This window comes from Oreochromis aureus, linkage group 17, assembly GCF_013358895.1.
Source record: "Oreochromis aureus strain Israel breed Guangdong linkage group 17, ZZ_aureus, whole genome shotgun sequence".
In the NCBI taxonomy this organism is placed as follows: Eukaryota; Metazoa; Chordata; class Actinopteri; order Cichliformes; family Cichlidae; genus Oreochromis; species Oreochromis aureus.
In genome coordinates, this window is record NC_052958.1 from 36,593,258 (window position 1) to 36,611,522 (window position 18,265).

At 40.0% G+C, this 18,265-nt stretch overlaps 1 protein-coding gene across 3 annotated transcripts in view; it reads right to left on the reverse strand.

The window, feature by feature from the left end:
• Positions 1–18,265, reverse strand: part of nav3 (neuron navigator 3) — a 198,355-nt gene that overhangs the window by 55,970 nt on the left and 124,120 nt on the right. For all 3 annotated transcript variants that reach the window (XM_039600943.1, XM_039600942.1, XM_039600941.1), the window contains exons 10-12: positions 15,602–15,710; positions 9,507–9,740; positions 8,034–8,153 (exon numbers count right to left, since the gene is read on the reverse strand). In XM_039600943.1, the coding sequence (XP_039456877.1) occupies positions 8,034–8,153; positions 9,507–9,740; positions 15,602–15,710 (463 nt within the window). The remainder of the gene's footprint in view (positions 1–8,033; positions 8,154–9,506; positions 9,741–15,601; positions 15,711–18,265) is intronic.

The window sequence follows — 18,265 nt, forward strand, 5'->3', positions numbered from 1 at the left end:
GTATTGAATCTGGAGTCTGATGATACCTAATTTGGGACACAAACAGTAATAGGTTTAAAGGCTTTGTAAATGCTGTTTTGCTGTAATTATACCGCAACACTCGTCATTTAACAAGATTACGATTTCATAATCCACAACAGAGTCAGGCTCCATGGCAGTAAAGTGAATTAGCAATGACAGCAGCTTTGTTGATTCTTATCTTCACAAACTCATTAGGCCTGTCAGATGATGAATGGAGTCATATGCTTGGAAATTTTTAACTAAATGAATTGATGAACCCGAGGCAAATAGACCCCTGTGGTCTATTCATCCTAAAATCTATTCAACATTACCTTGTAATCCACCTATTTACAGCAGAGCGACTGTTGAACAAATCTGGATTGGCCAAAAAGTCTAAACTCAAAAATGTAATTAAACATTTCTTAAATCGATCCTCTTAAACAACACGAGACACCCCGGAAAAGAAAAGATATAAATCTGATGCTGTCACTTCAAGTTCTTTTTTTTTTTTAGTTTCATCACAAATCTCTTCAGAAATTCAAACACTTAAAAGCATGCAGACAATTCAGTGTTTTGAACAAATTCCCAATCCAAGTAAACTCTCAGTGGAACATGGTCTGGATCAACAGTCAAATAAGCTGCTTGCTTCTCTTTTGTAAACAAAAGAGAAGCAATTGCTTTCTTTCTAATACAGCTCTAAATCACTGTACAGTTAAGATCAATGGCTCTCCTTCCTTTTTTCTTCCTGAGTTGTATTACATCGATTCAAACATGTGGGTTACTGGACACACACAAATAAGCATTTAAGGAACACCTACATGGAGTCTCTATTATTGGTGTTGAATGTCACAGGATCCTCACGCTATCATCATAAAATTAGTTATCAACACAGTCTGTGAATGCCTGGTTACCACACAGGCATTTGCATCAAGAATCCAAAAAGTGTCCTCATCTGTGACATCTTCTGAACATATGTAACACACTGTTACAGGACATGAGTCTCTCATGCCACTTCATGTCAGTGTAATGTGAGTCAGCACTGTGTCATCACAGTTTTTCATAAGTCACATCAGTCAGACCTAAGATCACTAAAAGTCTAGAAAAACTGCATGAACAGAAAGTAAGAAAGTGCATATACCATACCCTGAAAGAAGGAAAAGTAAAGGAAATAAAGGATTCATGATTGCATGTTAACTATCCCCTCCTAAATTGATTACGTAATTTAGTTATGATGGACAGACATCAACTGCAATACATACCAGAGCTCAGCATCATCTGATGCAATTCAGAACTATTTTGTCAAATTATACCATGAGAATGGGTAATAATAGCTCATAAATCATTTTATGCTTTTTGCTTTTGCTCTTATGTCTGATGAAGAATAAGACCAAAAGGGCGGGTGACTGAATCAGCCACTCTCCCCAGCCTTAATCACTTTCAGTCCAGGGCAGGTATGGATGCTCAGATGACCCAGATGAACTAAGGCAGAACTTGACCATATGGGATGTGTCATCAATGAGAGAAATAGACAGGGCAAGCCTGACCGCACTCACTAATATCCCCTCATCCTTGTCACCCACAGGTCCATGCTGATGAGGCCAGGTGGATAGTTCACCTCCATATGGAACCAGGGGCATCTCCACTGCGTCCCTGCTGCCACTTAACTAACCAAAAGATGAACCCCTGTGCACCCTAATTGTTTTCAATCAAGTTGAAACACTTCTATATTTAAATATCGTATTAATTAGTGATGGCAGAAGCATACTTTCTTAAAGGGCCTAACGCCTCTATGAGGTATCAGTACATTTAAATTCTAATACAAGACTGAACATTTATAGGATAGTGAGGGTTTAGCAGTAGTATATTTAATAAGGCCTATCTTTATGCTTTACAAAACTTGCTGGTGTTTTCACATTAATTGTAGTTATAGCCAGGGGTTGAAAGTGATTTGGCATCTTCAGTTGAGGAGTAACCAAATTTGATAAGCAGTTTTACAAGTAAGAGTTAACTTCCATGTGCTGCAGCATGAAGTTGTCAGTGATGGCGTGGAGATGCTTGCTCAGTATCAGGAAAATAATATCCCTCTGCCTGCTTTACACCCCCATCAAATATTTTGTCCCTCATCATTTCCTCTGGAAGCACTTTATCAGGTGGTCTTTCATGTGAACATCACACACGTTTTCTGCACCTATACAACAGAATACATGAAAGACATTGAGGTCAATCCATCAAACGATGCCCACGTGGATATAAAACAGGAAACATGATATTCAAATAAATTCTGACACCTTTTCATTGGATAAGATTGGAATGAGGTTCTATGTTTGATCAGTTTAATTGGTTTTCATGATCTCTGGAATTAAGAATTTACTAACGCTTTGCTAAATTAATTCAGGTATAAATGTATTTGGTTAATTAGTGACCAGACTTAATGTCTATTTGGTACAATTCTCACCAGTAATTGGAAAAGAGAGCTTTTCATCTAGTGTATATCTGGCATTTTGAACAGGTCTATTCTAAATATTATTTTGATTTAACTTCTGATTTTTACATATTTAGAACTGTAGTTTAAACATGTTCTTTTTTGTTTAAGTCTCAGTGAAATGAAAATACATTTTTTCAAGTGGTCATACCTCCTGGATGCTGGATACTTTCTTCTTTTATCTCGTGCTATAGGCTATGCTATATATACAGTAGCATAGGCCTATTCAGACCTAGTTTTATTCTTGAGATCATTCTCCTCCTGCTGGTCTAACAGCACAGGTATACACGGAGGCTAACAGCTAGTCTTCTCCAGCATCATTGCTCTAGTTCAACAACCAAATCTGCAGGAGATTAATATCCATTTTTATCCGTGTTTAAACTGAAATATCATTATAAAACATTATGCCTTTGGACCACTTTTCTAAGGGTAATCGTCATACTATAAAGATTTTATGTATGTGTGTTCCTTATTTCCTCCCAGATGAGAAGACCGAGCTTGATGAAACTTTGCATAAGGAAAATTAAATATCTAAATCACATATTACACATATTTTATACAAATTTCACAATCACATATATTTATACAGATCAGCTGAGTATACAATGGAATGTCAAATACACATATTTGCATGTTTCTTAGCCCTGTGAAGATCATGCACTCACTGAGGGCAGTCAACTTGATGATAAGGACTGTGAGGAAAAGTGGAACCCAGAAACAGTTTTGAGGTGCAGTAAGGAGGTCAGGGGTTAGTTCAGAGTAAGACTCATGGGATGTGTGTAGGTAAGCAATAGTGTGTGTATATAAAGAAAGACGTGTACATGTGTGCTGGTGTACGTGTGTTGGGAACATAGATAAGATGAGGTACCAGGATTCAATGGTGCTCCATAAGTCAAAAATGTCATGTCCATCTAGCATTTAGCAGCATGTGCTTCCTGAAGTTCCACACAGAAAAGTTATCATTGCCATACACACAGACAGACAGACAGACAGACAGACAGACAGACAGACACACACACACACACACACACACACACACACACACACACACACACACACACACACACACATTTATATCAATGCCAAAGAATAAGAAACAGGAGGAAAACGGAGCGTCCAAAAACAGGGAAACTTTCCCTCGAGCATCTTTGAATGAAGAGATGGCTAATTAGAGTCTGGTTGTGTGGGCCACAATTTGCCCATTTTTGAGAGGAAATATATATGCAAGCATCTACACAAGTGAGGGCACATTTGCATGAACATACACACGAGCCAGGCACAGTTGGGTACTCAAATCAGTGATAAAGCATCTCCGAATTATCACATTTTGCTAGGTTTAGCCTGTGTGCACTGAGGTGGAAATAATGAAAAAGACAAATGTCTGAAAAACTGACAGTTGCCAGAAGACTATAGAAAGCAGAAGCGTCTCAAAGCAGAAACGTCTCAAAGCAGAAGCTAGTTTCAGGTGCCCCTGGAAGAGATGAATGAGAGAAACTTATATAATGACTGCGTTTGTCATTGGTAGTAAAAAACCTTCTCCTCCAAATCTCTTCACTGCTTACGACAGCAAAGACAAGCAGAGCGGCTTCTCCGCAACTGTCACTGCTACGCGGAGTGACAGGCCGAATCCTGCTGCTCAGCAGCACACACGGCATATGGAGAAGTCTGTACATGCACACACAAACACACATACACCCACACATAAACACACTTAAATGTAGTACACCAACAAGCTTTCTTTTGTGAAGCATGGACAACACAACCACAGCACACTTTCAACACATATAAACTTGTCTCCAAGCCCCCGAAGCTTTAGACAATCAAAAACGTAGAGCCAGCTGCCACAGTCCAGCTGCGAGAAAGAGATGGCAACATACTCGAGCCACCGGGATGCTAAAAGCGAAGCCCTGTTACTTATTCATGTCTACTGAGAGCGGGGAGCCTGCTGGTGTCAAAACACTCTCTTTGGGCGTCTTTTCTTGACAGCAGAGCCACGAGCATGTGCTCATCTATGTTGTATAACAAGAAGGTATTTTTAGGCAGGTGCTTTTAGCCAAGGCTAAACTCAGCAATGTTTTGAAGCAGACTGATCAGAAGAGGGATCTGAGCTTTTGTCATTCAGCTGTTTTTGGGCAGATGGTTGGCTCCAGGGTACTTGGTTCTTAGCACCGATGAAAACACTGGAATACTACATTGCAATTGGATGCTTCTGACAGCCAGTCAAGTTGCAGTTTACGCCCTTTGTCCAAATTTGTCTGACTGTAAAATGTCATTAATTGTCATTAATTAATTCCACAGTGACCTTGACCTTTGACTAAAAAAATCTTCACCTACAGTCCCAATGAATTCTTGTGCTAATCTCAAAGAAATTCCATTAAAGTATTCAGATTATTAGTTTTGTGGGAGTAGAATCGACATGCAGACAACCTGAAATATCTCCAACCACAATGTCACCTGCAGGAAACCATAAAGTTATTATCAAAAGCAGCTGTACATGTGATGCTTATTGACTGTGTTCTATGACACTTGGTTAAAAATTAGGCTCTGCCCTAATACTGAGAATGAAAGCACTCAAAAATAAAACTCCACTTCTAATCTTTTGTCTTTTTGTAAGAAATAGACACACTGGCACAGCTCATTTAAAAAGAAATGGAGATGAGCACACACAGTATCTCATGTCATGACCACTACAACTACAACATGAAGTCCATGTGGTCCTAGTCCCAGATGGTTTCAGTCACCTGCCAGCCATGAGTATGATGAGTCATTTAGATATATATCCTGAGGGGCTGTGTTGGTTTGGGATAAAAATGCCATGGATGGCAGCCAGGGGAGTCGTTATGGACTGTAAAAAGCACAAAACATAACAAGCCTCGTGGGAACTCAGTTTACGTACACAGACCAACTTCCACTTTCTGCCTCTGAGGAACTCTGTCTACTGCTGCCAGCAGAACTTCGGAGAGAATAATGTGCATTTTTGTGTCCGTGCTCATGCTTGAGGTGGTGTATAAGACATGAGTGTAAGTGTGTGTCCTTGTGTGTGCAGTTTTCCAATTATTACTTATGACAGAGAGCAAATCCAAAAGCAGAAGGACGAGGGGGGGAATTTTAATGGCCACGGATCATTTACCTTACTGATAAAAAAAAACAATAACTGCACAGTTATCTGTTGTGAACAAATAATTTGTTCCAAAGTAAACTTACACTATCAAACTATAAACCAGAGACAGATTAAATCACAGACTATAATCTAAGAATTTCTCAAAGCTAAAACCCAATCTCCTCCATAATTGGGATGCTGTGTTAAATGAAAACAGAGTGCAATAGTTTGAAAATCATATTACATTGAAAATATAATCTGATTAACACTTTGATAATAAATGCAGAAGAAATATTAACAGTCAATCAATGCACTAATTATCACCAAAAAATATGACCAAGCCAAGTAATTTAAGCCAAGTATGTTCACCTGGAGAAAAGAGCAGTTGGATGGACATTTGAGAAAGAAAGGTATCATGACACTAGCTGCCAGTTACAGAGGCAGGCAGAATCTCATGGATACAGTATGTTCACCTCCAAAGCAGTAATAATCAATCAAGACAGCTGGACAGGAAAAATGTGTGAGATCAAATACTTTTCTTGCATCCGTCATTCCCAGAAAGCCAGATTACACATCTGAGGTGAAAAATTGTTTAAAGTCAGTGAACAAATTGTTTGAACTTGGGCCTTATCCTCTACTCATTTCACTTCAAGCCAAGGGGTTTTGTGGGAAAGCACGCTGTACCTCAGAGGTAAAGCCAGGCTGAAATGTAGAGCTGAGTGAGCAATTGGTTCAGAAATGGATTTCCTCCCTGAGTTTCGTCATGTGTCCGTGGGAAGTGACAGCCTACCTACTGACAATAACACGTGAGAGGCATGCATTTTGTGCATTTCTGTGTATGCGTGCCTACATGTACTTGATTTCATAAAGGAAAAGGGTGGAAGGAATGAAGTAAACACCAGAGTTCAAATTTTTTCCTACTGGGAGTCTGTAGCCTGCAGGCATCAATATTTCCTCATCGCCCCTGAGGCCCAAAGTGCTACTGCAGACTTTAGTTCAAAAGAGCAGAGCATTTTTGGATTTAAGTCAAGGAAAGGTGAGAGACAGTTTAGGCAAAATATTTAAATACAGAGATAAAATGCAGGGTGAAGCTGAGCCTTGGCAGTTTGCTTGGTTCATATTTATTCTTATCCTAAGCCATCTTTTTGCAAATCTGACAGGTCAATCGGTTTGAGACTGATGTTGCAGGTTACTCGCCTATTCTGAACCTCTGGTCAGGACTAGTATGTTTTGCCGCTTGGCCAATCACAGATATGATCAAACTCACCTCGGGCTGACTGGCTTGACTGACTGGCTTGACTGACTGGCTTGTGACGAACAAGCTTGTGAGGCTGAGCACATAACCAAGAAACTGAAAAACTGTCTGGGTTGCAAAATAACTGAATCATATACACAAAACATAGATATTACAAGCAAAATATCACCCGTGTATCTGCAAGTCATGCGTCACATTGTGTAAACCTGCCTAGTATAACCATGCACATGTAGCATTAACAGAATCATGATCTTTAAAATCACAGGACTACTAAACACTCCCACTCATTAAAATCTTGACAGAAGCTGAAGCTGTGACACTGGGAAATGTCACTGCATCAGTCAATTCCCAGCAGTCTCTCTGATGGCTTGTCATCACAATCTTAGCCTGACAGCTTTAAATCGATCACCAACCCTCCTTCGCCTCTTTAAATCTCTGATGGTGTCACAGAAGACTTGTATAACCTTTGAAGGACATATTTCTTACTTCCTTCTTACCCTTTGTTTTTATGCCAGGCACATCTAAAAACCAGGAATGTTTGGTGCAGAGCAGATATATGTTGACTCAATCATCTGTTACCAGCTGAAACCTCTTAATCCGAATCTTTTTAGCATTTAGTCACTTGCCCTTTCTCTGGCCTTTATATCCTATTAGGTTTGTAAAAAGCCTATATATTCCATTAGCTTTAATATCTTTGTACTGATATCTAATATCATTAATTGTTTTGGGTAATATACCCAGATATTCATGCTTTTTAGCTCCATAATGCTCACTGTGCTGAATGCTTTAACGGACAGATACAATCAGGTATAATATGATATGGCTGCAGTTGCTATGGTGCCAACCTTTCTGCCATTCCGACCACAGCACATTGCTTTTTTTCACATGCATATGCATCACTGGCTGCAAAGCACAGTCCAGTGGGTTTGTCTTAGCAAACACCCACCTGGCTATGGTTGAAAATGAATGACAACGAAGCTATCAAATTCACAGCCAGATGCTCGGGAGAGGAAAACATCAGCTGAAAGCCAACAATCAAAAGTGAAATGTGAAAAGCTGTGTTCAAATTTGAATATTAACAACGTGCTTGCATGAATCGCAAAAAGTGTGAAACCGGAGCTACTCCCGGGTGTGGACCACAAATGAATCAAACAGGCACCAGAAAAACAGGCAGCTATGACAGCCTCCATCCTCACCTGTCAATGTCACCCTGCATCTCTTTGCTTCCTCTTTGGGATATGTCTCGAGAAGAAGCTGCATCAGAGGCTCGGCCGGTGTTCCGTGCATACAGATGAAGGCTGCCATCTGTAAGGTATCTGTGAGGGGAGAACAAATTACAGGTATAAATGTTTAACTTCAGTTTGCTATAGAAAGTTATTCTTTTTTAACTTGTGGCTCTTACACTTTAAGGTCTTTGTTTAAGTGAAAAAGAAGCAAATTATGTCAACTAAACATAAAGGAAGATGCTACCTTGGCTGCCCGATGGCTAATCTGAGTAATGAACATGAAGACTGTGTGTGGATTTTGCAAAGTCAGTAAAGAGAAGCGAGTTTGTGTCTCTGTGTACCTGACAGTGAACGAGTGGTAAGATTTGAGGCAACTTCCAGATAGCTATCAGACACGGCTGGTAGAACATGGGGGCCATTAGCGCTGAGTTAATTAAGCTAATAATTCAGCTAATCACCTTTTCCTCCCAACATGTTGTTACATTTTCTGCTTTGTTCTTCTTCTTTAATCTTACAGATACCTTGCTACATCACACCTCATCCTTACCATTCCCTCACAGTTTTCTCTTTACAGGATATCTTCTTTTGGGAGTGTGTGCTCACATGATTGTGTGGGTGAAATGTGAAAAGGCTTTTCTCCTACGTGCTTAAGTCATTTATTGCTATTGAGCGAATGAAGGTCAGAAGCCTGCTGCTGTAATGACTTGCAGAAGACACAAACTCATCCATTCTCACTCAGGTAATCTGTCAGTGTCGTGAGTCCTCTCAAGGTTCACATAAATGTATTACGTGAACCATCCTGTGTGTGGTTTTACTATGAAAAAGTATACATAGCTTTGCTGTATGACAGTAAGCTATTTGTATTAATGTGGAGAGAGAGGCAGGTAAGGCCTTGGTGACTGTATGAATACAAAACTAAGCATGAATTTCTGCACACTGAAATGGAAATCTGTCACATGTTAGCAAACAAATGACCTTTAAAGTAGACTTACTGAGTATAAATGATGTGGGGCTGATATTTTGTACTTAAGATATTTCTTCTTTATACAGCAAAGCATAGTTATGTATTTAATTTACATGGATTACATGATGGTGTAAGATGTTTAAAATCTACGAGCTCCGTGTTCAGTGCATAAAAAGGCCGAGAGCTACATTATTCAGAGGGAGGAATAAATGTAGGAGGCACAACTAAACAGAATGCTTTCACACCACAGCGTGGCACAGAGAGAACAACTAAAACCAATTCAACTTATTTTGACCATAAACATCAAAAATTCAATCAGCTACTGAAATCACAAAGAGCCCTCACATAAATATTCAAAAAACACTGTCCTGCACTGGTCGACATTTTTTGGTTACTCGTGTCGTGTCATAAAGACTGAAAATGAGGAAGAAAAATAGCCTGGCTCTGTCCACAGGCTTACTAGTTAAATGTACACAAACCTGGAGGGCTCCGAGTGCCCACTATAGCGCCCTGTGGTGGTGCCTGCGCCTGTTGTGCTCGCCCTGGGTGCAGCATAGCCACTGGGCATCGAGGGGGCATCACCTGCCTGGAGACGTGGGGTTTGTGATTGGCCCAGGCGCCAGGACATGGGGGAGGAGCGTGCGGCGAGGGCAGGTATACTCCGCCCATTCACCTCAGTGGTTACTGTCGTGTCAAAGGTTGTTTCTAATGTACTGTGGAGAAAGAGGGGTAGGGACAAAGAATAAAATAATTTATATTTCCTGACAAAATACATCAAAAATGTTTTTCCCATCAGAACGATGTTTTTGAAAATCCTAAAAGTGTTTTAAAGATTGTTAGGTGTATAAAGGGGTCTTGGGGAAAGCGCCTGGGCAAAAATCACAAGTCTAAGATGCTGAAGTAATACCAAGTACACAGCTGTGCAAAGGGCAAATCAATCAGGTGAAAAGATCAGTCATATTTCCAGTAGACAGCCTTCTACAGTTGAGTGCCACTCCCTTCATCTCACATGCCTTTTTTCTAACACTGTGCTTGTTTGTGCGTGTGGGTGCGTGCATGCATGAGTGTGTGTGTGTGTGTGTGTACACTTGCATTTAAAAGTGTGTGACCTTTGTAAAGTGCTGTTTCTTCCAGCATTTTAACTTGAAGGGGGAGGAGAAAAGAAAGGCTCCCATGAGAACTTGTGTCAGAGCATCACGGTACATCACACAGAGATGGAAATGGAGGGAAGGCTCTGCTTCCGCCCAACTATCAAGTGGATTTGATAGAAAATAACATTTGGATTAGGTGCCCTAACAAGGCTAAAGAAGGGAAATGAACCTCTTCAAAACACATCTGATAATGTCACAACAATAAGCACCTGCCAGTGCATCTAGTCACTGGCAGGTTTGACTATTTTGAAGACAATCTGAATAATTTGGAATACTTGCTGTAATATTCCCAACCCATCTCATGAAATCTGTATTAAATCTCATTGTTTTAATCACTAATAACAAAAAATGCCAAAAAATGTTTGATAAAGAGTACTATAAGAGCACAAGAGATAGAGACAAAAGAGGCACCATGATAATAAGTGAAATGGCAGAAAATAAGAGCTGCCAACACATGTAATGATGCACAGAGACCAAAAAGCACTGACTCCCTACCATGACCATCCTCCACTAACTGAGAAACTGCTGCTTTTCCCCTCCAAGTCTTTACCAGGATCTGCATGTAAGAATTGTCACATTTTAAAGATCAGGATGATTTATTGCATGGAATGAAAGCAAAATCCAGCCTGAAACATTAATTATTTATGTGAAGTAACAGGATAATAGAAGTAAGGCAAATGAGTCAAAATGACTGGACACCAAGCCCCGCAACTCCACACACTACAGCATATCTGCAATCTCAGTGAGAAAAGCGGGAACTCACTTGGGCTCTCTCTACTGGGGAAAAGAGTACACTGCAGTCAAATAATGAGAGAATGGACAGACCTAACATAAAACCAGGCATCTCTGACAATCTGTTACTTTAAGGAAAAGCTGGTAATGTGCATTCCAATCACAAACATCCTTCTGTGGACAGAATACTAGCATGAAATTGAAATGATGCACATAAAAAAAGTGGAAACAGGCGCTACAAATCATGTGTTTTTCAGGATAGGATATAATGATTTTAGGATCACACACCAAACAAAAGCATTATTTGCATATTTATAATTTAATAACATTTTATATAATTTCTTGCATATTGGCTTACTGACTGTAGCACATCAGGCAAGTGAAATGCAGGATAGTAGTAGGAGTAGTAGGAGAGGCCTTTGCTTCTGCACACTAGTCTCATTAGGTGACAAAAGCAGTGACACTTTAAAACAGTGTCTCACACATAGCAGTGTTAGAGGTGTGAGAACAGTAGTGTGTGTGTGTGTGTGTGTGTGCTTCGTGAGAGGACAGAACGCTGCACCCCTGAGATGCCAAGTGCCAACATAAGAAGGACAGCAATGTCACCCATATTCACTACACATCTTTATCAACACCTCGTGAGATCCACACACATGCTCACATGGCCAGTGATGTAGGCGATTCAATGTTATAGTGTCTAGCTAAAAGAGAAAGAATGCTTATCTTACAAGCCATCACACCCAAATATGGAAATCCAAAATCAATTTGCCACAGTATAGAAATCAAAATCATTTAACCAGTCACACACAATGTGGCCCGCTTAATCAGCTTATCTTTATCTCCAGGCAGCAGAGAGAGAAAATGAGAAAGGCAGATAAACTGAGAGCAATTCTCCATGTAGGTGTTCAGATAGGCATGAAAACCAAGAATATGCCTGAGCAGCAAGTACAGGAAAACTGCTGAGATACCTTACACATCCAACCCACCACATATGAATACTCATGTCAACACACACACACACACACACACACACACACACACACACACACACACACACACACACACACACACACACACACTGCAATCAAAAATGTTCAATATTAAGACCACATTTCCCACAAACCCTTTCCATTATCTATAGAACAGGAGACTACAGCCAAAAAAATCTGAGACTATTTTGCGCTTGTCTAAGGGCTTGGCATGGAAATAATGCATGTTGACAGCAGGACACTGCTAACTGCTGAGCAATGCTTAATATAAATACGCTGGACCTTGTTCTTGCAGCTACTAATGAGCTCTGTGTTAATATCCAGTTCATGGGAGCTTGTCATTAGCAGCACTTCAGAGACACTGCACATCATGGTGTGTTTTTCAGATTCACAACTCTGCACTCTTGCTGTTCAAGTCACCATCATCCTTCTGAGGCAGACAGATGGTATCAAAATGTGATAATGTATACAAAATGTATAAAATGTGATATGTTTCATTGTGGATCTGATTGCAGATTATAAATCATAATATTGTATTGCTTGCTATTAACTATTATTTTAGACAACTATATAAGTTACTGTCTTTTATGAAATTAAGGAATAATTTTACTTACAGAATTTTTTTTACTTTCAACTTACTTCAACATTACCTTTCAAACTACTGAAGAAGTGAATTTTTAGTAGGGCACAGGAAAACCTAGGAATATTTGGCAGGAAAAAAATTAATCTGCAAAATATCTATTTTTTGTCATTATTGGAAAATTGCAGTTATTGAAACTGTTTTCTGCCTTCACAATAATCAGGTTAACAACGATAGCAGCGCATTTGGTGGATTACACAGTTGCTACTCTCCAACTTTTGAGGGAAGAAAATACATATGTGACAGCTAACATTTTTGCATGTTTTGTAGAGTATTTTGTGAGTTTAGAACTTTTGCAGTAAGGCTGCAGACATTAAAAATGCTACTGACACATACATTGTACACATATTATTGCACATTTAAAAAAGCAAACTCATGCTCACTTCTTAATTCCTATATATCAACTCAGAATCTCCTCAGTTACAAAGCAATGAATAATTTAAGCCGTCCTATATTCACAGTTTTCCAAACGTAAACACAGAATAAACAAGCCGGTCTCAGGAAGCTATTATGTTTAAAATGTCGTCTGGCGGTTGCTAAATCCCTTTGGGACCAAACAGCAATCTCTCAGGTGCCAGCAGACTGGTGGACACAAAAAGGGGGCGATATCCCTCGACTGTTTGCTGTGCTAGGTTTGTCCTTGAAGATTATAGCTTTTCCTCACAGGTGGAGTTTTTCGCATAGAAAAAAGTGGCAGTAAATTAAATGTGGGGCTGTATGTGAGGGCCCCATCGCATCTGGATATCTGAACAATGGCGTGAATGCCACTCAAGCTGTGCGATGGCAAAAAGCAAGGTCAGTTCAATGAGAGAAGGAGACTGTTTCAGAGCCTGTGTAACCGTAACTTAACCACATGAATCTCTGTCAAGCGGGTCAATACTTTCTGTAACATTAACCCTCACCATCTTCCAGACAAGGGCGTAGTTTCAGTATGTTCTGACATAATATCAAAGCTAATTAAACAACAGATAAATGTAGCAGAGTGTGCAATCACATAACACTGAGCCTATTGGAGAAAAACGTAGAGTAAGCTACACAATCACATTTGCAAACTTGCTTCTAAAGTTACGATCAGTTTCCAAAGATGGCGTTAATTAGTAATGGGATCTAGATGTAGCATCATCCCCCCATTTCAATCAAAACTGCCATATAATGTGCTTTTAACTTCAAGTGTTAGAGTAACCATTTTAATTTGGAGTATCTCTCTTTCCCACTGATAAGGGGACAAATACCAGAAAATCTTTTAAAATGGGAATGTAATGAGTCAAACGCCATAATTATCAAAATCATCAAGCTATAACTAGCTCATAGGTCTTGTTAGATCTGATCCTGCTTAGATAATGAAAACAAGATCCCTATCTTGAAAGTCATGCTTAGCAAATTTGCTTGAGTACAGAGCATAAAAAATTCCTGTAAGATGCTTCACTGCAAAAGCATCTCAAAGGGAAGACTTTTTGGTCCTTGTTCATTTATTTCATTTTATTTCATTTAGTGGTGCATAGACAAATTATTTATTCTATCTTTGGCAAATATAGTCTCACTTGTTTTTCTAGTCACTCTTGAACAAGTAAATTAAGTATGTTTCAGCAGCTAAAACTAACTGCTTAATCTTGCAGTCTGTTCGGCTGGGGTATAAACAGACATAAGTGCTTCCTAAATAGGAAGCAAAGAGAAGGACAGAGGAATGAATATGACAGCCATGTCTGCTCGAGCGTAACAGTGATTAATTAACTGAGGTACTAAGCTTCTTGGTGATTAGCACCATTTCTTATCCAGGAGAGAGATTAGGGTAGCCTGGCTGGGCTTTTGTTGTGGACAGAATTGGTATTCAAACTCAAAGGCTCTCTTTACATTCAAACATTCACAAGCTGACTTCCCATTTTACACTCGGTCTAATGACTGAAAGCTGAGCGGTGATCCATACTGCTGCCACCTTATACCAGTACCTACCGTTTTACTGTTCCACTGCTTCATCTCATACACATATACACCATACACAATGCTAATGTGGCGGTATGATGATGCATTTTTCAAATACTTCACGCTGACTGCCCTTGTGGTGCGGATGCATGAAAATGAGCCTTGCCTCCTTTGACCAATCAGACACCTCACAACCCAAAACTGTGGGTCCCATTGGATTAAATGTGGTGGTAAGACAATGCCGCTGTATTGATTGTGCCTGGCTGAGACTCCTCTGAGGAATAAAGGAGTAGAAAACAAACACAAAAGCATGCACACACACACAGACTGCCATCTGTCATGGCTGTCGACAGCCCGGCCACCATCTTCCTCTGTAAATGGGGCAAAACACACAAAATAATAGACTGAGGGAGAAGGAGAGAGACGAGGAGATCATTTTGCCCAGGGAGCTGATATAAACCAATAGATCATTTTGTCTTTGCCTGCGCCGCAATCTTTTCACTAGATTCTCTACGTTGCCTACAGCTAACAGGTAGGACAGCTTTTTAAGGTGTTGGTTGTCCATCAACTCCTGAATGCCATTACATGTGTGCCAGCTGGTGAGGAAGGTGGCGCCTGCTTTTAATTAAATCCAGGATATGTGGAGGAGAAGATGGCATGCTTACAGAGCGAATATCATTAATAGTTGGGGACATATCTCTCTGATAAATTGTACAGAGTGAGTCAGATGTACAAACTCACTTGGGTAATCTGTGCTTTTACAACTTTTAAAAAAAAAATTAGTTTTTATATATTTATTTTTAGTGGCGATGATGATGTGATGATATATATGACTCTGCGAACAGAGGATGTTCTATATTTGGGTTGTGGAAATATTGATCCAGGGGCTAAAGCACTGGGTAGGCATATCTGGTTAAACACATGATTGGTTGAGGTTGGTTCTGTTGGTTCACATGGTAAACCACAGGGTTCTGTTGTTGGCCCCTGTTTTATTTTTAGGGTGTTTACTTCGTGATTTTTATCTTGAAAGGTGCTATACAAAAATAAATAATCTGAATAAAAACCAGAAACTGTTGTGTTGTTGCATCTTCAGATTAGGGTCATCCATTAGGCGTTCAAAGTAAAGAGGCCTGCACGCCTACCTGTGACTGATCTGTGTCCCCCGTAGACTGGACATGGTCTCTTCAAGGTTCTGCCGTAGGTCAGCGATGTTCTTTACTGTCCTCATACGTCTTGTCTCAGGGTCTTCTCCTGCACACATACATTTTTACATGATTTACTCAGATCCCTGGACATACTTTTAACAACAACCACCTGTCGTCCATTTACACAAAAGCTACAAACACACACAACATAAAAAGTGATGAGGATGTCTGACATACAGTTTTTCATTGGATTTCACTGAAATGTCTCAGTAGGGGGAACAAAATGATGACCGATCACAATGACAGACTGCATTACGATGAATGTCCCTAACCCACTTGCTGAGAATTTGGATCTCATACAATAAATCAGCCTGTCAGGCTGCACTAACATGCACTTCTTCTGCTTTAAAAAGTGTGTGTATCATTTTATGCGGTATTGACATTTTTCCTTCAGGTTGATGCTGAAATGTCATGCCATGACACCACGCAATCTGTCACTTAGTTTGGGACACAGTCATGCCCGCATGTAGACGCAAACTCTGCCAGAGCTCCTGTGCTTCTCTGTCAGACATGTAGACAAATGCTTCCATCTCTCTACCTCGCCCTAGAGCAGGAGACGGCTAAGAAAGCATTTCATATATTTTATGTTCTCTTTCAGTGCCTCGTTTACAGATGAAGAATTTGTTTCATTAAGCTTACTGAAGTAGTGTTGCTAATAAGCACTGGATGGGCAACATTTCAGAAGTGTGAGCAGCGACCACAGACCAAAGTATCTGCTTGTCAGGTCCAATTAAGGTTCTCTGTTAGCTTGTCAAGCTAGCCTATATCCACAGGCAGGTACCACACAATGGGTAATTAACAAGTGGCACGAGACACAGAATGGATGGCGGTCACAGTGCTTTCTAGTTTTAAGGTGATTTCACAGGAAAACTGTCTCCACGGCACAATAAATGAGATGTTGGCCAGTGTGGCGTAATGGTAAAATGACTGCAAGAAGCTCTTCTCTGTGTTTCAGACAATGCAGCTGTGATTACAGTGTGGGGCACATCAGGGCAGACAGGGGTTCTAGAGATTTGAAAAGGCCTCCGGGAACTCCTCTGGGCCAGCTCAGTGCCACGGGCAGAAACCACAGTATCCGAGTTCTTTATCTTCTGGAATATACACAGCAGGATTATATTGAATTTGAACAGAAATGCTAAGCTAGTTTCCTAGATAACAATACACATATAACATTGCAGGATGGAGTTCTGTTTTTTGTACAGATCCCGTCTTTTTTATTCTACACTGAACAACGTGATCAGGCATGAACTACTACAAAACTGGCAGTACGTCACTAATTTTGCACACTGAGACCATTCTACCTGTTTTGCAGGATGTTATGTTAAGTGACATTTTCTTTAAATGTCACTTAGGCACATTTAAAGAAAAGTGCCTTGATGGACACATTTAATTTATTTTGTTCAAGCTTTGTTTTTGAAAGAGAACCACTTTTATTTTATTCACTATTTATTTGTTCATTAGTTGCTGCATTTGCCTTAGTTCTTGTGCCTGCTGAGGCTTGACTGAATTAAAAAAGTTAAATCTGTGACTCACAAGAGCACATGGTACAGGTCCAGCTAAACCTTATTTTTCGGTCACTAAAATTTTGGGTCGTTTAAAATGCTTAAAAAAAGCAGGGAAACAATTGCAGAAATCTAGAAGTTACGCTTCCACCAATTATCAGTGGCGGTTAATTGGAGATAATTTATCTGAATTTCAGGAGTGGGACCACACCTCAATACATGCCCCTTCTGGTCATTTACCTATATATGTTATTTCGTTTCCATGCCCCACACTCGCTCCCTCCGCTTTTACAATTCATTCACTTCTCATTAGTATATGGGGATATGGCTGGCCAGGGAGCCGCTGCCAGCCCCCTCTGAGGTCATCCCCAACCCACAGCCTCAATTCACGTTCAAGTCATCTGCCATTACCTAAAATGAGGACGTGGTCCAAGCTAAATTCCAGAAAAGTCCACACTGCAATATCAGTTTTTTTTTTTTCAAAGCTCAAGACTTTACCTCAATTACAACATGGATCTTTTAGAAAGGCTAAAGGTCCTTTAAGAAGGGAGATCCTGGATCACATTATTTTAATGGGAGGGGGAGCTCTTCATTGCAAACTCAAAACATTACGAATGCCTGATTTTGTCTTTCTTTGTAATCCGTCTTTTTCTCATTTCATCCCTGATGTGCAAAACTCCTCTCACCAGCTCTCCTTCAAGAAAGATCCAATTACAATCCCATTATAAAGTGACATGAAGCAATCTAGTCCCAGAGTCTCCATTATGAACGGACACTTAATGAAACATTGAGAAGCAGTTAAAGGTGCGAGTGTGTGTGAATCTATTTTTTTGTGTGTGTGTATAAATGAGAGCCATAGCAGCAGTGCATGAGCAGAGGTCTCACCTGAAAAATGCTGCAATGACATGACCGCATCCCACAGCCAAAACATTACAGCGTTACACTTTCTACTGTAAAGAACTGATTTTAAAGACTAGCAGACATGTATCTTTTGCACCTGATGACGTAATGTAGCAATATGCTTATACAATATTTTTTAGCTCCTACTTTCATTTCCAACACTACAGAGAGGTGAGAAGCGCTGAGCACGTTTCCAAGG